The sequence below is a fragment of the Bolinopsis microptera genome, chromosome 3, assembly GCF_026151205.1.
Source record: "Bolinopsis microptera isolate Bmic1 chromosome 3, MBARI_Bmic_1.0, whole genome shotgun sequence".
Taxonomy (NCBI): Eukaryota; Metazoa; Ctenophora; class Tentaculata; order Lobata; family Bolinopsidae; genus Bolinopsis; species Bolinopsis microptera.
Window position 1 is genome coordinate 837036 of NC_087074.1, and position 27543 is coordinate 864578.

Below are 27543 nucleotides of genomic sequence, written 5' to 3' on the forward strand. Positions count from 1 at the left end.
CTTTGCTAGCAGAATTAACGAAAGTAGACAGATACTCTGCATGTGATACAAAATCATTACCAGATTGTGAGGTCATAGTATAGCTAAAAACATGTAAAAGTTTTTTATTTATAATAACGATTGCAAATTAAAATGGTTAAGTTCCTGCCAAAACTGTAAAACAAGGTAAGGTGTGCTGACTATATATATATACAAGCTTACATTCACGGGATAGCCCGCGCATGATGTTTCTCCAAGCTCATACAAGTGTCAGCAAGGAGGAAGATACTCATGCATTTCTGCACAAGGAGCTCATTACAGCTACCAACAAATTTAAACTGTCACTAAATTGCAGAAAATGCTATTAGATGCAACCTATTATTACTATCCTACCTATGAGCTGTACAATGAATGTGGATGATCCAGGGATACTGCTCCTTTAGCTTAACCGCTACTCCATTGAACTTTCCTGCCAGCACGCTAGCACCATCTGTAGTGACTCCTACCAGCATCCCACATTGCTTCAAACAATCAAGCAAAGGTAGCAGAAGTGAGGTGATATGTTCCGCTGTGAATTGATCAGCCAATCTGATGAGTCCAATGAACCTCTCCTTGATCCTGCCTTCAAAGCAATAGCGGAAATTCACCGATATCTGCTCATGTCCGTTGTTATCTTTACTCTCGTCAAACATCAACAAATAAATCCCAGACTGCTGCATTTCTTTTCCTATCTGTTCTCTGACAAGGCTTTGTAAATGAGCAAAGTCCTTATTTGTTTCCAGTGTGACCTGGATAAACTCCACCCAATTGCCGCGGTTTAAAGCTTCATCATCGTGTTCATCCTCATGACGATAGGCAAGTCCTTGAACACAGAAGTATCTGATATAAGATATCAACATAGCGAAATACTCTCTGTGCTGTTTCACAAGCACTGGTCTACTTGGGTTCAACATTTCAGTCACACTGTTGCAATTCTGCCTATATTGAACCCACTTTGAATATGCGTCTTTATGTGCCGTACAACGATTGTGCTGTTCTAACCCTTTCTTCACATCACCAACAGCGTTGCTCCAATTATTGAAACCTGTCTGTAGGGACTCCTGCTTCAGATTGGTGTTCTTGTGAGTGTGGGACATCATTAGTCTGCTGTAAGTCATCATCAGAGAGGCACTCATCATTATTCATTCGTAGAAAGGGCAGAGGTATCAGTAGCAGTACTAATACTGGGGCCTGAGAAATAACAAAAGTCAAGACCACATTACATTATTGATTATACTGACTTGACTGCCATTATACGTTAGATGCGTTGTGCCGTCACGCAATAATGCGTGACGGCACCACGGCTCTTGTCTGACAGATTGAAATATAAACTACTCCAATTTAATAACCGCGGAAAGTTGAAAGTTCTACCCGGAAATTCATGCTAAATTCTACGTCCCTAATTAAACTTTATGCTAAAACTAAGATATCCTAAAAGATATCTCAAGATACCATCTTGCAACAAATCAGTGCCATCATTCATCAACCAATTATACATGCATGTGATGATTTGACATTTAAATCACTTGATAATCTTATTAATCAGGCATCAGCAAAGGCTACAGCATTCATGGCATTCAAATTTAATTGTCATTCACAGTTACACAAAGTACAATTATTGCAATTCTGAAAAGTGGGACGAATGCTTCAAATAGTGCCACGTTACACATAACATATACAGCACATGTACAGCAAAACCTGTTAAACTGCTTAGTCACTAGAAGCTTGCTATTTGTTTATTGCTAATGCAATGCTGAAATATGTTAGAGTTAAGTATAATAACCTTGTAATTCAAGTTTAATTGTGTATTCGGACTGATTCGTAAAAGACCTTTGATCTAAAATCTAAAAGAACCAACCTGTTTCTTTGGTACCAAAGGACAGTTTACTCTGGGATAGCTTCTGTTTCTTCTTAGGTGGATCCGTAGAAGCCATGTACGCTATTTGTATGTTTGGGTAGATCAATTGTATGTATAAAATAAACACCATCCCCCCCCCAAAAATAGACAATTGCCAAGTTGCACGTGACTGCAGTTACCGGTTACAGGAATCATCAGTTCGGGCCTCTTCTGGGCGTACGAGCTTCATCTCCCACTCAGCCATGAAGGGGTGGCTGCCAGATTGGGCAGCCAACCCAAAAAAAGAAATCTGATCGTAAACACTTGGTTCATAAACACGGTAAATATATGGATAATCAATGCAATTTTGTAATATAAACTTGTGTTCAATATTAGTAAAGTTTTTTAATCAAAATTTAAAATTTTTTTGAAAAAAAAACCCTGAAAAATCTTTAAAATTAGCTGATTTTAGCGTAAAATTGCCCTAAAATTAATTTTTGGGATTTTTCTGGAGGGGGGGGGGGGGGGGGGGGGGTCCGCATCCCCCCTGTAGAGCCATGCCTGTTCGCAATGAATCCAATTTATTATGTAATTTCAAGATAATATATAACTTCATAGACTTGTTTGACAGCGTGGAGGTGGGCCATGTTGTTTATTTCTGGTGACAGAATATCTATCCTTGAATCAGTGACATGTGTCAAAAACAATGTGGTTCACCTTTAGCTCCCCACTATTTGAATAAATTACAATGTTATAATTTATCAATTTTTTTGTTGCCTTAATTTTATCACTGGACAGTAGAAATCCCTTTAATTAAGAATGGCAGAAAGTGTACAAATTATTAGGAATTAAGGTAGATTTTTGAAACCGTTTTTAAGCTTTAAACGATGACAATTTCAATTATTGCAGGTCACAATGGCATCTTAGCTCAAAACTGTATACTTTGGGGGTATGTCTAAGAGAGGGCTACTGTCCGGCTCTAGCGATGGAAGTGACCGTGGAAGTCATCGTGAGAGTGACCGTTCCCAACCTTGTTCGAGCAATCCAAGGGGCAGAGGACGAGGATTTCCAAGAAGAAGTCGTGACCAAAGCAGAGGAAGAAATCAGCCTTGGCAACCTGGTCGAGGCGAACCAAGAAATGATTTTCATTTTCCTCCTGGACAAGATGGTCCTATGATGAGTGATATTCACCAACACCAAAATTTTCATGATGATCTAAGAAGAGAACGTGAACAAAGCAGTAGAAGAAATCAGCCTTGGCAACCTAATCAAGGCGAACCAAGAAATGATTTTCATTTTCTTCCTGAACAAGATGGTCCTATGATGAGTGATATTCACCAACACCAATATTTTCATGATGATCTAAGGGGTACGATAATACCCACTCTTGATCTTATGCACCCGCCACTGCCGAATGAAATGCCACAATGGCAACAACAGCATGGCTTTGACCGCCCCAATTTCGAAATGACCGAACAGAACTTTTACATTGGACGAGGTCCTGTTCCCGATCAGTATTACAGACCGCGTCATCAATTTGGAGATGGAAACCAAGCACAAAATCAGCCTGGACCAAGCCACTCAAGAAAGAGACCAGTGGAAAAGAAGCAGGCCAATAAAACTCAAGCACCACACACTAAAGCTAACAATTCACAGAAAAAGAATGCTCAGAGAAGTAAGAATGTCATCAATACTCCGGTGGAGACTCAACCACAGAAAGCTAACAATTCACAGAAAAAGAATGCTCAGAGTAGTAAGAATGTCATCAATACTCCGGTGGAGACTCAACCACAGAAAGCTAACAATTCACAGAAAAAGAATGCTCAGAGTAGTAAGAATGTCATCAATACTCCGCCGGAGACTCAACCACAGAAAGCTAACAATTCACAGAAAAAGAATGCTCAGAGTAATAAGAATGTCATCAATACTCCGCCGGAGACTCATACAAAAACACAGCCACAGAAAGCTAAGCATTTACAGACAAATAATGCGCAAAACAATACGAATTTGCAGAACAAGAAGAAAGATCTATCACAGGTGTCAACTGAAGATGAAGTTGAATCAGAGTCTGAGAAGGAATCAACTCCCGAAACAGAAATAAGCGAAAGACAGTCGTCTTTCGAAAATTTGCAAACAACTGACACGGAGCTCTTGCAAGATTCCAGATCAGTTGAAGTATCTGATGATAAAAGGAGTGTTTTTAAGGATGATGAGCTGAGGCCCCCTCGGCCGCCCCCCCCTGTAAAAGTCGGTAAAACACTAACATTGATAAACTCAGCAGCCAAAGATGCTGTAGTTCCGATGAACTTTGGTATTGAACTTCTGGACTCAGTCACTCATAACAACATAGAACTGGTAGCAAATCAGGGAGCAAAGATTCGGGCAAACTCGGCCATCCTGTCACTGAACAGTCCTGTGATACATCACATGACCACAATACTAGAGCTACTCACGATAGATATGGAGGAGTTTAGTGAACAATCAGTTAGGTATTTTGTTGAAGCTGCATACACGGGCAAGTTGCCAGCAGTATCTGGAGAGATGTTTAGAGACCTCAACAAGATTGCTCACGCGTTCAAAGTGACCTGGTTACAAATCAGCTGCTTCCAAATGTTTTCTGAGTTTACCGATGAAATACGTGACATTTTGCCGCCTTACCAGGACTTATTATTTGTGTTTGAGGAGGCAGCATACGTTTTATCAAAACTCAAGGAGCGTAATTTTTTGGAAGTTGCACTAGGAAAGATAGCAACCAGCAACAGTAAGCAGATGTTTATTGGGAAGTATTTAGCTGGTATTGAGACACTATCTGACTATCACCTTGATATGGTTGTTGAACTTGCTGGAGCTGAAGTAGATCTGATACTTCTACCTTTAAGAGAACAATTTGTAAAGCAATTGGGGGTGGACAAAACAGTGATATCAAACGAGTGCAAATATCTGCTAGAACACTGTCAGCTCTCACTTTGCAGCCGTTACAGTCCTTATCTCTTTCAGCAACTATTTGATTTTCTGGAGAAGCTAGCGGAAGAGTCGACAGAGGATATGAAATGGGTGCTGCAGCTTCACAGGAAATCAGCCAGCCAATTTAAAGTGGCGCAATGCGCCCCAGCTATTTTAGATGAAAACTCTAACAAAAATGCAGAAGATGATCTCGAAAAAACGACAAACAGTCCGAAACCAAAGAATTCTTGTAAGACTCAGTAATTTATAAAAAGAAAGACCAAGACTGATATGGAAGAGTTTAGCGGACAATTTGTATTTTTTATTATTATTTTTTATTATTAAGCATCAACACCCGCTCATGATGCTTCTCCAAGCTCACACGAGTGTATGCGAGAAGGAAGATATTCTTGCATTTCTGCACGAGGAGCCCATCACAGCTACCATTCATTTTTGTTAGAAATGGAAATAAACCTATAAAACGTGTGAGCGATCTAAAACAAGATAGCTCAGAAAAATCCCCGAATTCCTGGAAAGGAAGGGATTTTGTTAAAATGTGTTTTGAAAAACATTTGATGACGTTTATCAGAAGCATATAATTTAATAACAGTAATTCAATTTTTCGATTAAATCACGTTGATAATTTTGTATTTGTACAAACTAATTTTGTATGAATTGACCGTTTTAGGGGTCGTTCACATATTGCGTAGTCGTAACTACAATGTTCTATTAGCTTATTGAACAGGAAGCAGTAATACAATAGAGTTCTCGCAGTTCCAATGCCATTATAGCTGGATTACGTCAGAGGAGCTAGAGTGGCCACATAGGATTACTCTGTACTAAACACTGTACTAAACTAGTGTTTAGTTTGGTACAGATCAAGACAAAGTTTTCAAAAATCTATATTGAGCTCTATCTAGTGTCTAGTCACACAGCTCGCAGTCCTTGCTCACAACAATTTTTGGGAGTATTTACGTTTATTCATTGTTGAAGTAATTATATCCAGTAATATAGATATTTGCTTGTTTGCTTCATTACCTCCACTACCATGATATATGAAGAGGTACTATGTAAATTTTGTAGAGATGTAATGTTGCAACAGGCCCCGTTGTTTTTACAACAGAGAAAACACTTGAAAATAATAAATCTGAGTCTGAAATAATATTTTACTTAGCGACAAGGAAAAGGCTCTTATCAGGAAAGGAATTATTCAACGTTTCAATGTGACAACATCGTATCAATAGAAATTTACCCAAGAAAACATTTCAACTCAAAAATAATATTCCATTTTACTTAGCACTAAAAATTTTCCTTTCTGATTTAGAATTCTCAGTTCTACTCAAGCACAGATTTGTCTTTGAGTTATGTTATATTGTTGGTAAAATATATATCGAAGTGTTACACTGACATACTGTAACGGCATTTATCGTCGAATGTCGATATGAGTGAGGATTTTCATTTCAAGTATGTAATATTATTTAATTGAGTTAAATAACTGATAAAATTGCATTTTCCCAGAATATTAGCAAATGCCAGCGGAGTACTCGTGTGATGAGAAGCGCCGGAGGATGTCCAGCTCAGGTTCATCATCAAAGTGCGCGATTAAGCCTAAACAAGCGGGAGTAGCACCCTCACTGTTGCACTCTGGTAGTACCTTTAGGGGCCAGCAGCGGAGTCAGGGCAGCTGCTACCAAGTTGACGTTGTCTTGCAGGTTAGACTATGTTTTTATATCTTTCTTTTGATTAGTAGTCGTTAGTATGACTAACTTTACATGCATAAGTTATAATTTTCATGTTCATTGTGGAATGAGGATCAATGAGAACCTTCTCGGACTTTCTTGCGATCATTTAATTTTCAGGATGGTTACTATTCTTTAAATGTATCACTTTGACTCTTTCAACCACTCGGATAATTTAGTCAATAATTCTTTTTTGTGCTATTTATAAGAGGGTTGTGATTTCTTGTAATTCATTATCAGATGATATGGTAGGCAAACAAATCTCCTTGTGAATGAATAAGTATCTCACAGTATTCTATAATATACAGTCCTCATGACGTCATGTAGGAACTTAATCCTCCTTTTCTCATGCAATTCTCTCAAAATGTATCGAGACAGATGTCTTTAAACTGTTTTATTATTAAAGATAGTAGTATTATACGGAGATATAGCTCTCTCGAAATAATACTTACTTTTACCAATCACGTGACCACCAATATTAGTGCAATGAGTGGAAATTGTGGCACTCAATCTCATGGATTATATGGGTATATGGAAAAATTCCTGTTGATATTTTAAAATCCAATTCGTGATAATTTTGTACTGTCTTTATTCTGCTAAAAAGAGTTTATCGCCAGAATGGTAGTTATTTATAATTTAACGCATTTTATGTGTCAAAACATATCACATCAGTCCACCTAATTAATATAAATTATATTTTGGAAATGTTTACTTAGAGTATATTTAGAAAGTCGTCAAGTTAGTTGGGCTAATTCCGCTCAGCGTATAAAATATTAGACTAGTGTAATGTGTTATGTACATTCCCCACATTCATACAGTGCTGATGATCGCAAGTCAGACGGGAAATAAATATATTTGTAGACTATATAATTTATACACATGTACATGAGTAGAGTAATACCAGCTCTATATTTACAGCTTCCGTAAGGTTGCTGGCATCCGGGTATTTTTATCAGTGATAAAAATTATTACTACATAAGTATGTTAATTGTTAATCTTTACTACTTAAGTATGTTAATCTTTACTGGATAAGTATGTTAATCTTTACTACATAAGTATTAAGTATGTTAATCTTTACTGGATAAGTATGTTAATCTTTACTGGATAAGTATGTTAATCTTTCGTTATTTCAGCACGTCGATGAAGAGAACGATTTTCTGTGTGGATATCTGAAAATATACAATTTGACAAAGGTGATTTTATTATGTGTTCAAGTTTTCAAGAATCAACTTTTAAAATATTATTACTTTTTAACTCTTTTGCTAAAACGTGTAAACATTTTCAAGTATTTTGACATAGAACAAATTCCAGGAATATCCCACTCTGACGACTTACTTCGAGGGTGAAATTATCGGCAAGAAGCACCCATTTCTTACTCGTAAATGGGTTAGTGATCATATATATATAGAAATTACTAGACTAATTTAGTTAAATCATTTTTCAAAAATTAAAAAAATCAATCGTGAGTTTGTGAGTAGTTTTTAAGTACACAATAATCGAATATATATTATATAAGCTTTTAATGCATATTTGTTATCAAGCATTGCATTGGCTACAGCTAAAATATAAATAAATAAGTGTAAGTAAATTGAGTAGCTGACTTGAGTTATTAGAGACCGGCTGTGCGAACATACTAACTAAGCTATGTCGTTATCAAGTATTGTTTGTTTAGCGCCAAATATCATGATAGTGCTACAGTTAACTCATTTTGACAAGCTGCCAAATCTGAAGATTGAGTCAATTTGACGGATAAATAAATAAATTTAAGAGGCTTCACGTTTACAGGCCAAGTAATTAAAACTTTATAACTTTCGTGGTGACATAAATATGTGAAATATGTTCATATTTCTGGTCAAGTATCAAATATTCTCGTCAGTGAGGTTTGATATTTTTTAAACGGTCTAAAAGGTATGCGGAACTTAACCATTTTATTGAAGCATTACATTATGCAGTATTACTGTACCATTCCGTAAAATTGTTCTATTTATTAGAATTAATTGAAATATGAACTATCCATATTTATTAAGGGCCCAGTTCGTTAATTATACAATAAAAACGGACGTAGCCAATAAAGTATGATAATGTGAAACAAAAATCGTTGTATACTCAACAACTAAAACTTTTCAGGAGGCTAAGTTAGATGTGGATCAAGAACATTGGGTAAGTCAATCCCGCTTTATAACACTCAATTACAATAAATAATCACCTCTGCTTCAATTAAGCTGTCACGGATGACTTCAATACTAGCTCACCAAAATAGAACTATTAAACTAGCGTTTTTTACTACAGCTACTGGAGAGCACGTTTCCTTGATTTGTGTATGCGATTTGTATGCGATTTCACCCCTGTATGCAATTTGTGTTCCGGGGTATTTGGAACAGGTTTATGGTTTTAAATAGTTAGTACCTGTCCCAAACCATCATAAAAATCAAGTTTCGACCTCCCAACCCACTCAGGCCACTCCCAGGGGCCACGCCCATCCCAAAATAGCTGAAATCCTGGTAAAATCAAGATTGAAAATCTTTACCCCCGTATGCGATTTATGTTCCGGGGTAGGTGGCCCATGTTTTAGTATAAAAATGGGTACTGCCTATCCCAAACCATCATAAAAACCAAGTTTCCACCTCTCAAACCACTCAGGCCACTCCCAGGGGCCACGCCCATCCCAAAATAGCTGAAATCCAGGTCAAATCAAGATTAAAAATCTTTACCCCCGTATGCGATTTATGTTCCGGGGTAGGTGGCCCATGTTTTAGTATAAAAATGGGTACTGCCTATCCCAAACCATCATAAAAACCAAGTTTCCACCTCTCAAGCTCTCTCTTGAGAGCTTGAGAGGTCGAAACTTTGTTTTTATGATGGTTTGGGATAGGTAGTACCCATTTTTATACTAAAACATGGGCCACCTACCCCGGAACATAAATCGCATACGGGGGTAAAGATTCTCAGTCTGAATTTGTATGGGATTTGAGCTGGATTTGAGCTATTTTGGGATGGGCGTGGCTCCTGGGAGTGGCCTGAGTGGTTTGAGAGGTCGAAACTTGGTTTTTTTGATGGTTTGGGATAGGTAGTACCCATTTTTATACTAAAACATGGGCCACCTACCCCGGAACTTAAATCGCATACGGGGGTAAAGATTTTAAAGTCTGGATTTTAGCTGGATTTCAGTAATTTTGGGATGGGCGTGGCCCCTGGGAGTGGCCTGAGTGGGTTGAGAGGTCGAAACTTGGTTTTTATGATGGTTTGGGATAGGCAGTACCCATTTTTATACTAGAACATGGGCCACTTACCCCGGAACATAAATCGCATACGGGGGTAAAGATTTTAAAGTCTGGATTTTAGCTGGATTTCAGTAATTTTGGGATGGGCGTGGCCCCTGGGAGTGGCCTGAGTGGATTGAGAGGTCGAAACTTGGTTTTTATGATGGTTTGGGATAGGCAGTACCCATTTTTATACCAAAATATGGGCCACTTACCCCGGAACATAAATCGCATACGGGGGTAAAGATTTTAAAGTCTGGATTTTAGCTGGATTTCAGTAATTTTGGGATGGGCGTGGCCCCTGGGAGTGGCCTGAGTGGGTTGAGAGGTCAAAACTTGGTTTTTATGATGGTTTGGGATAGGCAGTACCCATTTTTATACTAGAACATGGGCCACCTACCCCGGAACATAAATCGCATACGGGGTAAAGATTTTAAAGTCTGGATTTTAGCTGGATTTCAGTAATTTTGGGATGGGCGTGGCCCCTGGGAGTGGCCTGAGTGGGTTGAGAGGTCGAAACTTGGTTTTTATGATGGTTTGGGATAGGCAGTACCCATTTTTATACCAAAATATGGGCCACCTACCCCGGAACATAAATCGCATACAGGGCCGAGTAAAGATTTTTGACTTGAATTATAGCTTTTCTGGGGTCGGTGCGGCCCTTGGATGTGGTTCCAAGTTGGGTTCAAGGTGTTATTTAGTTATTCATATCATAGTGTCTATAAATATACGAGCAGTTTATTTTGACTTTTGAAGGGTTACCGTCATAAATTCTACAAATATAATTATTTTAACGTACGTGCGGCGCGCAAATCGCATACAAAATCGCATACACATTTCAGGGAAACGTCTTCTGAGCTACTGAAGCGCAAACGCGATAACGAAAAAAGTGATGAGGATGGCGCAAATTTTGCGCGCGTGATTGCGCGCTATGGCAAACTTTTTATTAATTAATTACCCAAGGGCCAAGAGGCTTCGAAAAAAACCCATCATTTAAAACAGCTACCGTTTATAGAAGTGATGTACCATTCGTCGTGTTGATAGACATATTTCAATCTGGATTATCTATTCTTATTTCAGTCGAAGTTCCCATCGTTTACTCAGTTTGCGGACTCCTTCAACAGTGACGAGTTCGAGTATGACCGTGTCACTGACTCAGACTTCGTTTACATGCGCTGGAAGGTAAACCTTGTCTCTTTTTCTCAATGATACTTCATCGCACCGGGCACTTCATCAATTCGTACACTTTATTGGCTATTTGTAATTGTGTACAAGAATACGACGTGCCCGTATAGTATGTTAATGCGAATACTCGTTTACGTGCTTTACTTGCACAATTAAATTACAAATAAGACAATCTGTCTAACGTCATTGAAGCATCTTAGTTAATTCATTTCCTCTAGATACACATCAGATTGCTAATGACGACATTCACTGTTACAATGACCTAAATCTATAATTTTCAGGAGCATTTCCTAGTGCCCGACCACAAGATTACCTACATCCACGGTGCTAGCTTTGAGGGATTTTACTACATTTGTTTCCAGAAGTCAACTGCAAGGATAGACGGTTACTATTACCACAAACAGTCGGAAATGTTTCAGTCGTTGACTCTGCACCATGTAGCCCAGAACAATTACCCGGTATTTGAGTTCAGGTAGGAATTACTGCGGAGGAGTCTCACATACCTCCTAACGCGTGATTGGGTGGTTTCAAACGTGCAGTGAATTGATAGGGGTGGTATTCCGAAGTATTTCAAGATTATCCTGGCCCACTGCAGACTGCTCCGTTAGTATTATCAGCACAATAATTTTGATAAATTTTGACTGAATTATACGTAGGGTACAGCTGGCATGCAATCTTTATGGTGTAGAGATGGAATTAGTGTAAAGGATGAGATTATAATATTGGTATAGGATGGTTATCTTTGATTAATGATATATGGAATGAATGCTCTGTCTGGAAGGGTGTTTCATGGCTAGGCTGATGATAAGAGAGGATTTTATTTCGACATTTTAAACATGCTTGATGAGTTATAATATCTATTTTGGAAGATTTTTGAATTGTATTTTGTTTGTACACAATGATATTGAATTTCTCATTCGTTTTTTTTTCAAGTTATTTGGCTGATTTCTTTGTACACCCATACATTAGCATTGCTCAACAGTTGTTATCAAATAAATGAAACTCGATGATGTTCGTTAAAAAAGAACGCACAATAAATATAAGAATCATGAAAAGCTGAGAAAATAAATGAGGGCCACTGTCTACTAGTGAAGTGTATCACTACCACTGTCCCTTATTCAGTCAATAAATATTTGTTTTATCCGCTGGACACTAATTTAACTTCCTCTTGGATGGTTGTCACAATTCCAGTTCCTATCGTTTTTCCGGACTCTCTTATCGTAAATCTTTGTCCTGGTTCAAGTGGTATTCCAGTATCTGACATAGATCTCATGTCACACGTAATATTATCACCCGGCATCACCATCTCCGTGTCTGTGGGTAATAGCACCTGTGGAGAGATCGGTTTCAGATCGGCACGATTCTAGTGTGTGAACATGTGTAATGTGTATTCAGTATTCAACAATCCACTATGTAGACCATCTTATTATAATGAATTACAAGAAAGCTTCCCGGTATGAAATGACACGGAATCAGAAGAAACTTAGGGACACCAACCAATAAAAAGAAGAAGAACTCTGGATACAATATAAGGTATAATGTAATGTTACAGTTAACTCTGAAGTAATGTATACGATAATCTTAACTTTACATGTGGGGTGGAAGGTAATGTTAACTCACGAATCACGATGTGAGGTATAATGTAACGTTAACGGTATAATGTAACGTTAACTCTAGATGTACGGTATAATGTAATGTTAACTCTAGATGTAATGTATAATGTAACGTTAACTCCATATATAAGGTATAATGTAACATTAACTCTAATTGTAAGGCACAAGTAAATGGTAACTCAAATTGTAAGATACAAGGTAATATTAACTACATATGCTAAGTAAAAGGTAAGGTTAACTCTAATTGTAAGATACAAGGTAATATTAACTACATATGATAGGTAAAAGGTAAGGTTAACTTTAAATTTGAGCCAGAAGGTAATGAGTATAGTGTACAACGGATAGGAAGGGGACCATTCTCATAACAGGAGCGTCAACCTATCCGTCCTCGGAAACATAGGGTTACGTGATTTTCGCTTCGATTTTCATTAACAAAAAATCCTTCTATTTTAAAATCTCTGGCCCAGCTGCCTGCTGGGTTTCAGAAGGTGATACCAGATCGAGATGCTGCGATAATTGCGCAGCTCATCTTAATTGGATCCAATTACACGTGATACACTATATTATTCCATATAAGGCCTGGTCAGGAAGCTTGAGCTCTGGTGACGTCACGAGATATCCTAGTCAGCATTCGACACGTTACGAATGTGATCACGTGACCAAGGATTTACGAATCAAGGTCACGTGATAGGATTGGCGGTCACGTGACTTCAGTTATCCCTTATATGGCACAAGTAGCTGCAACTGATCAGCTCTTAATTGGGCTGCAATCATTGACAGGCCTATAATTACTCATTTTTCAATGACCGATATCTCGATTTTTAATAGGATTAGAGCGTAAAACGAATGCTTCCCGGAATCAGCACAATGAAGAGAACAAGATCCTGTTGGATTCTCAATTATTCATCTCCCACCGGTAGTCCCTAGAAGAAACTGCTTGGACATTACTATAGAAGTGAACACTATATATTATTAGTATCACTTGTACTACATAAAAACAACCAAACTTGGAGAGGTATACCGTATATTACCTATATAATTAGTCATTACATATAACAAATCATAAGGTGTATTATAATACCGAGAAGCTGGCAGCGAATCCTTTGGTGTAGATGAGGGGTTGGAAGTTGGTGAAGAAAGGCTTGTGTCTTCCTCCCTCGTCTTTCGACAAGAAATAGCACGTCGCCTGAAACGAGAGGGAATAAATCTGGAGTCATCACTGATTCAAAGCATAAGGCAAGTCCATAGGGTTGAGGACACGCTAAAAAAACAAAAAGGTGTAACAAATACCGTGAATTTTAATTTCATGAGTAATTTGCCCAAACCTGGAATTGTTTGACAGAGCTAATACTGTTAGGAGCGCAGATAATAGTGCCTCCTTTGATATCGCCCCTAACTACACCCCTCAACAATACTCCAACATCGTCTCCAGCCTGCCCCTCTTCTAGTGTCTTGTTGAACGTTTCTATCCCTACAACAAATGTGGATATAACGGAGGCAATTAGTGTCTTGTTGAACGTTTCTATCCCTACAACAAATGTAACGGAGTCAATTAGTGTCTTGTTGAACGTTTCTATCCCTACAACAAATGTGGATATAACGGAGTCAATTAGTGTCTTGTTGAACGTCTCTATCCCTACAACAAATGTGGATATAACGGAGTCAATTAGTGTGTTGTTGAACGTTTCTATCCCTACAACAAATGTGGATATAACGGAGCAGTGGCGTAACGTTACACCACTGTAATTGAGTCGATTAGGTATGATTATATATTCCTATTGGCGGCTTCAAGTGTAATTGAAAAGGGATTCGTGAGGAGTGGTGTACAAACCGACGATTGAACTTTTGATCCTTTTCCCTTTTCCGATGACCTCGCACAAATCGCCCTTCTTGATCACTCCCCTCTCTATACGACCTGAGCAAACAACTCCTCGAGCTAACTGGAACGATCCCTCAGCTGCCATAAGAAAAGGGCCGGTCAAATCTCGTTGAGGTGCCGGGATGTACTCGTCCACAATATCCATCAGCTTTTTGATGGATTCCGTTCCAATTTCGGGTTTTTCGTCGTCCAGTGCACACCTATAGAATTTTTTTGGAATATTTTGGCCGATAAATTGTATCATACATATATTCAACGAGCGTTGTTTTTCGAAAAGCAAAATGTAGCAGCTAAGACAAACCTCGCCGAGCCGAACACGACAGGGGTCTCATCAGGATCGAACCCGTACTTCTCTAGCAGCTCCTGTATTTCCATTTCTACAAGCTCTAACATTTCCTCATCGTCCATGATATCCACCTTGTTCACGAAAACTACTAGCTTTTTTATTCCTGGTCAAAGAGGAAATATAAAGTCTCATATTCACTTGATGGAACGATAGGATCAATGTCTAACAAGCTAATTCTCACATAATTATTGAACATAAAAAGATAAAATCACTTTAAATCTGTACGGGAATTAAATTTCTCAAAACTTGTGCAACTAACAACTTACCGATCTGTTGAGCGAGGAGGAGATGTTCTCGGGTTTGGGGCATCTGGCCATCTGTAGCTGCCACCACCAGGATACAGCCGTCCATCTTACTGGCCCCCATTATCATGTTCTTAACGTAGTCAGCGTGGCCGGGACAGTCTACATGGGAGTAGTGCCTGACAAATTGGGGGCTCAATTATTTTATCTGCTGCATCCATCTAAAACCATTATACTACTATCAACGTGGCAGTCATTTTACTTATTCCATGATTATCAATAACATTGTATTGTTAAAGCAACAATATGAAAGGTGTGCACTGTGTATATAAATATATTTAACAAAGAAAAGAGGCTATATACATCCGTAGTTTGCGAATAGACAATTGACTAAATATGAAATGAAACTCAACCTGTTATCAGTTTCGTATTCCACGTGCTGACTATTTATAGTGATGCCACGTATTCTCTCTTCGGGCGCATTGTCGATCTGATCATAATCTTGAAACTTGGCAAAACCTTTCTCAGACAGAACTGAAATGTTTTATTGAGTTAATCGGGCAAATATTATCAAACGCTGGTTAGATCGGAGAGAATATGTTAAAGTATATGTATATATATGTGAATATGTTAAAGTCAGCTTTAAAGTTGTGTTTTATAGTGATTTGTTCTTGTTGGGAGACAATAAGGACATTATAAGTTGGTGAAACATGATGACACGGAATATTTGTATAATTGTATTGTTAATTTCGATTAAATCTTTAGACTTTAGTTGCTAAAGAAAGTTGATTTATTCAAAGCTTGACGAAATTAAATGAAATACAATGTCTCGGATCTCTGAACTTGAAAAATCAAATGAAAAATGTCACCTCAAATATAGGAAATAAAGAGAGGACAATACTAGGGAACTAACCTTTAGTGATAGCTGCTGTGAGAGTAGTTTTACCATGATCAATGTGACCGATAGTTCCAATGTTTATGTGTGGTTTTGTCCTTTCATACGTTGCCATCAACCTCGACCCTGATGGCGATACGCATTTAAGAATAGATCTTAAAGAATGTACGGTTCACAGCCTCTTTGTAACGACTAATGAGCCATATTATAGTCTGCCCAGTCATTGATGGCCCCGTTTTAACTCGCATGATGCTTTTGGAGATTTTAAATGAGTTGATATCAGTATTAAATACTCCTGCATGAGCATAATGCCGAATTGCCATCAGCTAGTATACCGCCCAATATTGTTAGTGATAAGCTATACCACACCCTATCCCCGTCATTCTCGATATTTCCAAACACTACAATTAAAGAAGTCACGTGCTTTTATTGCTCACAATTTTGGCTTATAAGCAAAAATATAGTTCGGCGTGCGCGCGTTACATACACTACATCAAATTTCCTTAACAAGTCTCAACCCCGTACTAGCAGATTGTTGCTGATCGAGCACAACTTTCTTAACGAAGTACCTACACTAATCAGACTTACAGTGTAATCAGCAAATGGCATTTTAGTTACTTACAAATCATCGGTGTTGCTGCTGCAGCACTCTGAAAATACAAAACAGATAATGGAGCAGTTAGTGTTGGGTTTGTCAGCTTGTAGATCACATTATATCATTATATCATGGTTACGTCTAAATTAAGTATATACTGCATGATTATTTGTGCAGTATATATTTTGAAAATATCTTGCACAGTGCTCATGAGTTGTATGAAAATTAGTTGTTACCTTGTTGAGTAACGATGCTGAGGCGTTTAGTCCACCTGAACATTAAAATTCTTATCAGCTTTTTCCATCAAGAAATCAAAATAAAAGAGCTATTTTGTAACGATGAAAGTTGAAAGTAATAAATAAAGTGATCATTTAATTTGATTTTTACAAAACTATAATTAGATAATTAATTTAATTACAAACTCACCGCAACAGCGCCTGACAGTGAAACCGAGCATGTCTGCAGAGCTTCAAGCTAAAATAGAGTGTGAGAGTTGTTACACCCGCAATATTGCTACAACACGCAGCATTATGTGACAGTAAGGGTTATCCATACCATTCAATCGAATAGCTATGCACCATCAATAGGGTACCCAAGTTTTCATTGTTACCACATAGGCTTGTTTAATGTTGTACACTACACAGAGGAAGTGTTGTAACATTGATGCAAATGTTTTGTAGCCATCGGGAAAATTTAGACATATTTGGTTTCTAAATGTGGCAGTAGTTTTAGTTATAACTTGGCAAAACAAGGGTACCAGGGTAAGAACAGACAGAGAAAACCAATCAAACAAACAGCCATGTTATTAAAAAACTTACACATTTACTATCAGTACTCAAATAAACAAATTCTTCAAACATATAATTCTCGTTACTTTTTAACATGCTATCTTCATCGTTAAATTGTAAATAGTCCACATAATATTAATAAGTTTAATGACTATGGCATGCAGATTAGTGTTTGAAATTAAATCGATAATTTCATATTATCATTCATATTATCTTCAGAAATTTCCAGCATTCCTTAAAACTCCCTATATTGATATTGCGATGTCTAGACTCTACAACGTAGTTTATCATCTTACTAATATAATCCATATACAAATTTAATACATGATCATTTAATCCACTTCAAAGATTATCTTCTATAAATTCTGTTAATGTGATGAAAAGGTCCAATGCGTTTTTATGATAACTACAGATAATCAATTAGCATCTTGACTTTACTTCCTTAAAAAACCGCTTGCAGGTTGTGACATGTTTAAATACACGATAATTATGCAATGCTTCAGTAAACCTAGCCCGCTACAGTTAAAACAGTTAGTAAAATATTTAATAAGGAGCAGTAAAATAAAGTTCACTAGATTCGTACAACTAATGCTTAATTCAATTAATTTAAGAGTTAGGACTCAGTCAGAACACATGTTTAATAATTAATATTGTAAATACCGAAATTGAGCTCAGCTGATATAATCATGGATAATTTAAAGCGAATTCCAAACCAAAACCAACAAACAGATATCAAAGAAGCTTTGGAGCAGTATATTTGGGCTGCATATCAGCAAAGAAGTCTTCTTCAGGCTGGACCGCCCGCTCTAAGTTCATGATATCAGACACTGTAGCGGGAACTATCACCGCTGGCTCCACGGCCGGGCGGATATCCTCTGTTACAGTTTCCAGTGGCTGAACTTCTGAGAGTTTCAGGTTCTTCATCTCAATACCTTCATCTGATTCGTACTGTGTCTCAAAGTCACTCCACCCTCCATTCTCCCAGTTTGAGAAACCATCCTCCTGGTTCCCTGATGTATCTATTATTGCAGCAGTTGAAACTTCTTCTTCTTCGTTAGCTGAGCTCACTTTACTGCCCATATTAACTGGAGTCTCAACCTCCTGATCGGAGAACACCACCCCCTCCTCCTCCTCTAACTTCTCCTCACTCTCTGAAGTTTGTTTGGCGATCTCCAGGAGAGACTTCTGTTCCTTCTCTTCGTCTGAAACTGGCAGATCCAGATTGTTATCACTGTCCCACATGCCAGTGTCGGAGAGAGACTCTGGTTTGTATTCCATGGAGACACCCTGTTGCTCGTGGACGAGAAGAGGAGGTCCGTGAGTGAAACGCTGTTTTTTTAGAATACTGTGACGAGCAATATCTGTAACTCCGTCCGGTGTCGCTTTTTTGCATTCCGGTCGAGCTGCAACCTCAATCAGCTTCACTTGCTTTTGTTGTTCCTGTTCCTTAATCTTTCTTGCTTCTCTCTTCCTTTTAGACTCCTGTGCTCGCTTCTCTCGTTCATCTTTCAGCATGTCCTGTCTGGAAACATGCAACATTGGGTACTCTTTTCCAGAATCAAGATCAGACTCGTTCATTATTTCACCATTCATCGTCTGTGTAAAAGACTGTTCCCCGATACCATCTGATTGTGTTTCAGTTTTCACTAAAGGTCTCGCCTCTACTCCCCGGGGGAAGGCATCGTGGAAGTGTGATTTTTGCAGGGAGCTCCCGACAACAGTAGTTGCACCAAGAAATGAGGTGAGAACGGCGAGCGAGTTGAAAGTGGCCATTACAATCGCATCATCAGTGTCATTGAGTCCCAATAAAATTTCGGGAAGAAGGCTGTCTTTTACAAAGTGAGATGGAAGGAAAGGGACATACCAGCGAGTCAGCCGAAGAAGAACAAGTCTAGTATGTTTTGCTCGTCGTTTGAGCAGCTCTGTCAATAAAGGTGCCATTATCTTGGCGTATGATTCTGCTTTATAAAATCCTCTGCTCTCTCTTTTAGTTTTAACCGAAAGCAGTCGAGGTAAAAGGTATTCGCGAGCATTTTCATCAGCAAATATCAAATCACTGAACATCAACCGCATGAGATACTTTTGAAATAAGTCACTTGACACTTGAATCAAATCTGTGGATGCTTTCCTGAAAAAGTTCCTTTTCTCTTCGTCCGACTTTATGGTTATAGATTCCAAGAATTCGACGGAGTAAATGAGAGCATGTTGAGGGTATGATTTAAAGTATTGGCAGCCCAGAAACGACTCAACTGTGGGCCTTTTTCGTGGGTCAGCGTTACAGTATGACTTTTTCACGGTCTGTTTAAATTTCATAAGTCCACCATCAGGCTTACCATTGAATCTTTCCATGAGCATAATAATCATATGTCCCAGCATCCAAGAGTCACGACAGTGAATAAGATTAGAACTGAAGGTGCCATCTGTATCCTCCGGAGCAGCTGGACACTGCGGAGACGAGCAGCGGACTATATCCCCAACCGTCCTCTCATCAACACCACCTTCTTTACAAACGTTCTCTAACCCTCCCAGCCGCCACAAGTTGTCTGTCTGACTTACAAACACAGATGAAACTCTCATGTTATTGTGGGACATCTGGGCGTTCTTGTGAAGGAAGTTAAGAGAGCTGGCAATAATGTAGCAGCCCAGGGCTACATCCAGCTCAGTCATTTCTTTAAGAAGTGATCCTAGAGGGACCACTGGTTCTGTTACCAGATATATGGCGTCGTTATCCTCCTGGAAAAGATAAGGTCGTGAGATAAAGTGTATTGAATTAACTTTGATTGTAAATTATTGATTTTATTGTTTAAAACACAGTGACCTAGATTTAACATCATGCAGACATGTTTTGGATCTTAGCGGTCGTTCACATATTACGTAATTAATATTTTAGCAATTTTTACCCCCCCCCCTTTTTTTTCCCTCAGAAAACACTTTTCTCTACATTTCATGCTACCCTGATTATTATGAGCCGAAATCATTGCTATGATATCCGGCCAAGCACCTACTTACTTTAGCAGCCGGATACCCAATCCATTCGTAAATTTTATCACTGTCAGAGTGAAATTGAGTGGAATTCTTATTAAAATATTGTCAAGTTGTTATTATTTTAGAGAGTAAAAAAGAAAATGTTGATAACGTAATCAACGACCAAAATCAACGACCAAAACCCCCCCCCCCCCCCCCGTAATCAACCGTAAGCATTCGGAACCCCACCCCCCCCCCCCCCGGCTGATTACGTTATATGTGAACGACCCCTTCGTATTATTTTGTGAAATCAAAATTAAGTTAATTCTGACCACCCTATACTTTGAAAAAAATTAGGCCAACCCATAAAGCTCGAGCTCTGAGGTCCGGATCGATCCTATTAGGATTAGATCAGTCTGAGGTTGGTTAGACAGACGGTCTGCTAAAAGATGATATTCTAAGAGAGATATAGACCAGGACTGGGATCAGCAGGGATTGACTACTGATAGGTCAACTTGTGGCCAGGACTGCAATTTAGTTTATTGAATGATAATTAGTAGTCTAGACTGCTCAGCTAAATCATCAGAGTTGATTGCTTTTGCTAATTTAATTTTCAATACCTGGAAAATCAAAAGGCTGATCCTGGCATTGGTCTTGGCTCATGATAAATCACTGATTTAAAATCGCTCAAAACTTGTAATGTGTGATCCCAACAACAGCTGTTGATCAGCACTTTTTCTTTCAATCATGCTTTCAAAGGCTATATTTTATAAGAGAATTTGCTGAGCAGAGTTCTCAAAAACAAGTGTTTGAAATTGAACACCTGTGTTAAACAAAAGGTATCATAATTTCAACGTTATAATAGATGTTGATTCTGGTGGGGAGGTGGGCAATATTTGTTTACCTGAAAGTTGACACGTGATCAATCCATGTAATTATACCATATATAGGGTAATTGCACATTTTGATGCACATTTTGATGCACATTTTGATAACGTCACATGTTGCCTCGAATATGCTTCACCTCCCCCCCCCCCCCCCCCCCCCCCCCACCAGAATCTAACTAATGAAAACATACCTGGCTCTCAATGTAGTGGAGCAGGTAAGGGTGCCTGCACAGCTTGAGATTCTTCACAAATTGCTGACATCTCTTTTGAGAACCTAGTCCACCTTTCTTGTGAACAAAGATACTACATTTACCACCGTTAGCTAGTTTACCGTGGTTAATGGACCAAGGGAATGTGTCTGATTGTGGGACGACTCTTTCTAGTACTGTGACAGCTGGGGCTTTAGAGTTTGTAGCACCCATTTCTGCATTGCTAAACGATATTACATATATTAGCATGAGGTTGGTATTTGTTTCACTATTGTTATAGTGAAATACTGAAAAATACAAGAAATTAGTAGATCAACTCAATAGAAACTATAAAGATCAAACATGAATTAGATAAGTGGAGGATAGAAATAGGCATAACAATAATCAAATTATTATTGTAGAAGGCTACATAGTATATAATAGTAAAACTATTGGTAGTGAAACATAATGTATGAAAAATAATAATCATAGAACACAATTGAAACAATACAACACATTTCAATTGAAACTAAAATAATGATTGACCACTTGCACTGTAGCAAAAAATTGAAATTATAATGATACAATTACAAAACATAAAAACCAAGAAACTATTTAAAATGTTTCTTTTCTAGTGGAATAATCCAATAAGCAGCTTAGTATCTGTCCCAAAATGACTACAACAGCAAGTACTGTGATTCCAAAGATAGGCTGACGTTTATCAGGACCAAAACTAAGCCCGAATTTATGTTGATGCTTTGCTGTGTTTAACCATATCTTTTCGATTTTACGGTCTGCCTGTTCACATGTTCATATTCATAATTACAGAAAAAGTTCATCAGAACCCCATGATTTGTCGGATTCATCTGATTCTGAAAGCCTAAATTCATAATGCTCGGATGTTTCTTGAGATGAAAGATCACTTAACTTGGGCAAATCATTTGACTCAACCACATTAGTTTGTACATCTTCATTTGTTTCTGGAACAAACAAATCATTGGAAGAATCTGCTGAGTTTACATTACTTGCAGAATCTGTAGAGTGCTCTAAAGGTAAGCTATCCTCAACAGAACGGATCGTGTCTGATTCAACTGGCTCTGTTTCTTCTTGACCTCTTGTAACATTTAAAGATTCATCTACAATATTTTCTTGACTACTTGTAAGATTTGCTACATTTAACAGTTCATCGATGCTTCTCTCTTTAGTGCTCTCCCTCCCCCTGAAAATTTGGAACATTTTTCATATTCATCTGTTCATCAATAATTTTATCTTCAGTATCAGATAGCTGGTCATAAATACTATCATCCTCTCTCAAGAGGTCAGCAATAACTTCAGGTTCAATCCAAATGGGTGCTTCAGTTTCAAAACTTCCAATTGTCTCATGGTCATGACTTTGCCTCAATGAGTGAACATCTTCAATTTCGTTTTCTAGTTCCTTAACTAGAGTTATATCATGGTTAAGTTTATTGACAGTTTTCTTTTTGCAGACGTTTCCTTTTGAATTCGGTGTTGAAGAGAGAAGAGGTCTGCCTGACAACATTGTATTTGCGGTAGAACATCTGAACTGATCATTTCTGCCAGAAGTAGCATCAACTGTGTCGATATTACACTCACCATCAGTTTTTAAGGATCTGATTTTATTGATATTAATACCAGATGCAGAAGGAGTACAATTTTGAGTTGCTGGTGAAACAACAACACACTGAACTTTGCATCTTCTCCGTTTTCTACTCCCAACCTTTTGAGCTTCACAATCACTGACTTGTTCGGAATCTTGCATTTTATTAATCTCTTTCTTGTTCTGGTGACGAATTGGAGTTAAGAAGGAGTTTTGAAAATGCAAGTTTGCTTCTGGAGTAAATCTTAACCTTTTAGATTTCCTATGGTAGGTTGAATTTATGTCAGGTTCAATGGGACTCAGATCAAAACGTATCTCACTTTGCTCATTGTGCAATGGTAAACTTAGTGGAGTAGAGTTGCTTGGCAACTTTATTTCTTTGGAGCCACTTTCTTCTGAAATTTGCTGTTGTCTTTGGGAATTGCTTTCACCATCAGACTCTTCAGGTGATGAGAAAAAGATGTTGTGTGCTCTAGTTAAAATCTCTTCATCTTTTTCTTCTTCCCATTGTTTCTTGTTTTCATCCGAGCTTTTTATTAATGAGTCCACAATGAAATGATAACCTTAGACTTAACAAATTTGACAACTCTATCTCTCCTGATCAGTGATCACAGGACATCTTTCCACATAAAGCCAATTGCTTGATTACATGTGGTGTATTTCTATTGTATATTATACTTCTAAATCTGAAAGCAGATAAGTTCAAAGTGTATATAGGTTAACATCTGATTGAAGTTGTCTACCCTAATGTCTTAATTGACCTTAAAAACATGAGTTTGAAAATACACTGAGGGTGTAAAACCAGTGGCGTAACGAAGGGCCCCACCGACCCTGCTGTGCGGGGGAGCAATCTTAGGGAGGCGCAAAATCGTCGTTTGAATGTGGGACAATTTCGAAAAACTTAACCAAGGTACTAGCAAAACTGCGCATTTGGCTCTAGAAACAAATTTTTTTTACAGGCATATCCTCTAAAATCATCTTATTTGTTCAATTTTAGGGAGGGGTGCCAAAAGGGGAGGGGGCACGCTTTTTCAGCGGGGGGGGGTGTCAATAGGCAATGTTAAGCCACTGTGTAAAACCAAATAAAGTCACCAAGTTTCATAATTTGAATGTGCACTACCTGGTGCAAATTAAAATCAAACTAAATTTTTAAAATGTTATAATATATATATATATATAACTCTAAAACTCTGGTCACAAGAGCAACTGCCTAAACGTGCAGAAGTGAAAACAAATACATAAAATACTAGCAATCCTTTAGAAAAATATTATAAATGTTATAAACGGAAATTGTTCGCAAGTTAAGAGTGTAATATAAAGAGAAATTCTCCAAGAGAAATCAATTATTCGCATGTTTCGTAATCACTTTTCGTGATCACTTTTCAGCTAATGCATGTCGACAGTCCCATTTCAACTAGCATGCTTTTAAAGTCAGCCGTAAAACTTGCAACCTTTTTGAACACTGATTACATAATTTTGTTCGCCTGTACACTGTACGACTCCAGTAAATAAAAGTAAGTTGTTCCTACTATATATATACGCATATGTAGACGCATTTTCGATCATAACGAGAAAACCTGTTTTCCATAATAGAAACTTTCAAACTCTATGATTATTGATGATTATTGATGATTAATGACAATGAGTCAGTCAACTTAGTGTAGTTCAGCTTTCAAATAGACTAAAATCGAGGTGCCAGTATCACATATTAGACGCTATCAAGTAACATACTAAACTTGAATGATTCATTGACTGTTCTAAACAATAGAAAATTTTAAAAAGACACCCGATTAAAGAATATTTGAAATTACTTTTTCAACAACGCTCAATTCGTACAGATAAACATATAATTATATACACGAATGTGCGCTGCGCGGCGCGGAAGGAAATTTATTCTAAACTTCAACAATTATTAACTTTTTAAATTTGGAAATAGTACCGACCTGCCCAAAAAAGTAAAAATTGACAATAGCGTTTCGTTTCTAGCACGGATGATTTATATTACTAATCACTTTTGACTCTACACTCGACTTCACCTAACCATGTGCTTTCGCGCCGCTGCGGGCGCGCTTGTCTCACGCGCCCACTGCCCAGAAACCTTTACTGGATGGGGCTTAACTTTGAAAGTAAAAGAGTTGGAGACTTTTGGTTTTTTGTAACGTGTTCCTCTTTTAAAAGTAACGTTACCTCCCCAGGAAGAAAATTCAAGGCAACGTAGTTGTTTGTCATTCATACGTTGTATGACCCGCCGCTTGCTCTAACCAGAGCCCTAGCCCTTTCGCTTGCAGTACGCGTAGACACAAAGCTATGTGAAACCCGCCGCGCACGAGTGCGCGGCTCCCCCTGTATCGCGTCGTAGAAACTCTACTATAGTGAAGCGACAGTGGGGGTCACCACGTGATACAAGTAGTTGTTGAGTTATCTCAAAATCTCCAGAAAAGTCCCATTTCGGGCCGATCAAAAGTTTGCAACGTTAACTCTGCAGATTCCTGTACTCTGATTGGCTGAATTGTGTCACGTGGTAGCTGCTCGAACATTGAAATGCGCCACGCGTGCAAATCATGCTTGATGTCGCGCGCGAGGTCGAGCCGTTTGTTTAAATTAAACCAACTCTAGTACCACCACCAGCCAGTAACTTTTCCTGTAAGTTAGGCGGGCGCGCGCTACTGCAAGCGCAAGGGCTCTGGATAGAGCAACACTCGACTGTTTGCTCTAACCGGATCAGCCCTTTCGCTTGCAGTTGCGCGCGACGGCAGTCCGCGTAGACACATGGCTATGTGAACTTGACTGTCACGTAACTTTTTAACCCGTTCTCTAGCGCTATATTTGTGACCCTGACCGACGCCGCGCGACTATTTGTGTTCGAAATTTAAACCTCGTTACTGGGCGGTGCTTTGATTCACGATGTCAATCCTTCCTAGCTCGGCGAGGCCCAGTGGTGCATCTCGCCGATCTGTGAAATGCAAAGATGTGCAGACTGAGCCGGTTTTTCTTCCAGTTGATGGTCTAGTATAGATGAACAAATCTTGTATAGATGAACAAAATCCTAGGAAGGGAATTCTTTGAAAAAGAGCATACAAAGCCGTTGTTTAACAAGAACGGCCTTCTTACCGTCCACAACCTGTACAAATACACATGTCTATTAGAACTGTTCAAAATTGTCAGATTAGAATCTCCAATCTCACTCCTATCTTTACTCCACAGATCACCATCACAAAGACGTTCAAACCAGTTCATCACCCCAAACCCATCCTCCTCTTTCATTTATCAATCAACAAAAATGTGGAACGACTGTCGAAAAATTGACAGTTTGATAAGCTTTACTAAGTCAACGAACTTAGTTAAAGTAACACTGAAGAGTGAGCTACTCAAGATACAGTCAAGGTACGAAGAATTAGAATGGACAGAATTAAACTTTGATAAGAATGAGCTTGTATTTTAAAACAGAGTCCTTTGACTTTATTATTTTGAAATTGAAGAATCGTCTGGCCACAACTCATTTCGTTCGCATTATAGATTCACATTCACTTTCATTTTCACTATCACGCACAGTACAGGGTCATACCTCAATACCAAATTATTATAGGGCACAAGAACAAATTTGTTTACAATTATCAAAATTTGTTGAGCCCAGCAGCTTACTTCTTTTCCTCTCTTCCCCCGTCGTCTGGAGCATGTGATTTTTGTTGATATCCGAGCTCTTGTTTTTATCTTTTGGTTAACTTTCTGTGATTGGACTCGGTAATTTCGTCCCCGCCGAGTGGGACGATGCTTGCTCGCCAGTTAAGCTATACTTTAGATGACACTAAAAATATTAAATATAAAATGTGTCCAGTATGGCGCAAATGCATAATTTGATAATTTCTCGACGCCGTCGTCGGGGTGAGAGTTATCTGAACCAACTACATGCCCCTACGATTGCGTCACCACTGGTGAGCAAGCATTTGTTTGTTGTTTAGTTGTGTTGAAAGGGAACATTACTTGATTAATTCATCCATTCGGATTTTAATAACGATGAGCTATGATATACCGTTCATCTTAGACTATTGGATCAATCTTATTATATGATTAGATTTTATAAACGAACTTGGCACACAAAAGATTATAATGCGGAGGTTGGCTGGCTCTTCTATAATAAATACGACACTTCAATTTACAGAATGCTTGCTAGAGGTAAGACAAAATATTATCAGACTATACATGCAGCATGAGTAACTGGTGGATAAGCCTTCGGTAAAAACGGATCCGGAAAAGTCAATGCGGCACTCGGGTCCTTGGTATTGTCGTAGGTATATTGTCCATTATCTACGTTCTGCTTTCGTAGTTTAAACAATAGTGAGTTCTAAATATACAGCTTTAAACCGATTAAGTATGAATGAACGAAATACCTGACAATCCGCACTCTTATAATCCAAAAGCATGAGTAACTCGTAGTGATGTATGATTTTAAGAAACTTTAAATTAATTTTGGCGCTCACAGGTCCTCATGAATATGTGATTGCTGCATAAGGTTCTGTAAATGCGCAGGGCACCTTCAAGCTTAAAT

The 27543-nt window shown here is 38.3% G+C and overlaps 5 protein-coding genes across 5 annotated transcripts in view; 2 read left to right on the top strand and 3 right to left on the bottom strand.

Annotated features, from left to right (window-relative positions):
- LOC134813012 (ubiquitin carboxyl-terminal hydrolase 45-like) overlaps nt 1–27543 on the top strand; it is a 48293-nt gene that overhangs the window by 4111 nt on the left and 16639 nt on the right. The window lies entirely within an intron of this gene.
- On the bottom strand, nt 369–1115 carry LOC134812415 (zinc finger MYM-type protein 1-like). Its single transcript, XM_063819818.1, has one exon. The coding sequence runs from the start codon at nt 1113–1115 to the stop codon at nt 369–371; it is 747 nt and encodes a 248-aa protein (XP_063675888.1).
- Nucleotides 6288–11918, top strand: LOC134813023 (glucose-induced degradation protein 4 homolog). Its single transcript, XM_063820687.1, has 6 exons — nt 6288–6510; nt 7671–7730; nt 7849–7923; nt 8665–8697; nt 10878–10979; nt 11264–11918. The coding sequence occupies exons 1-6, from the start codon at nt 6328–6330 to the stop codon at nt 11456–11458; spliced, it is 648 nt and encodes a 215-aa protein (XP_063676757.1). The 5' UTR covers nt 6288–6327; the 3' UTR covers nt 11459–11918.
- Nucleotides 11993–27543, bottom strand: part of LOC134813019 (elongation factor Tu-like) — a 58610-nt gene continuing 43059 nt past the window's right edge. The window contains exons 2-12 of the mRNA XM_063820684.1: nt 16979–17027; nt 16789–16823; nt 16580–16607; nt 15976–16083; nt 15476–15596; nt 15087–15241; nt 14776–14923; nt 14427–14674; nt 13921–14066; nt 13677–13781; nt 11993–12312 (exon numbers count right to left, since the gene is read on the bottom strand). Of these exons, the coding sequence (XP_063676754.1) occupies nt 12121–12312; nt 13677–13781; nt 13921–14066; nt 14427–14674; nt 14776–14923; nt 15087–15241; nt 15476–15596; nt 15976–16083; nt 16580–16607; nt 16789–16823; nt 16979–17009 (1317 nt within the window). The 5' untranslated portion in view covers nt 17010–17027 and the 3' untranslated portion in view covers nt 11993–12120. The remainder of the gene's footprint in view (nt 12313–13676; nt 13782–13920; nt 14067–14426; nt 14675–14775; nt 14924–15086; nt 15242–15475; nt 15597–15975; nt 16084–16579; nt 16608–16788; nt 16824–16978; nt 17028–27543) is intronic.
- LOC134813433 (protein-associating with the carboxyl-terminal domain of ezrin-like) lies at nt 17310–21622 on the bottom strand. Its single transcript, XM_063821210.1, has 2 exons — nt 21383–21622; nt 17310–20073 (listed from the first exon to the last, which is right to left on the bottom strand). Exons 1-2 carry the CDS (start codon nt 21611–21613, stop codon nt 18073–18075), a joined length of 2232 nt encoding a protein of 743 aa, XP_063677280.1. The 5' UTR covers nt 21614–21622; the 3' UTR covers nt 17310–18072.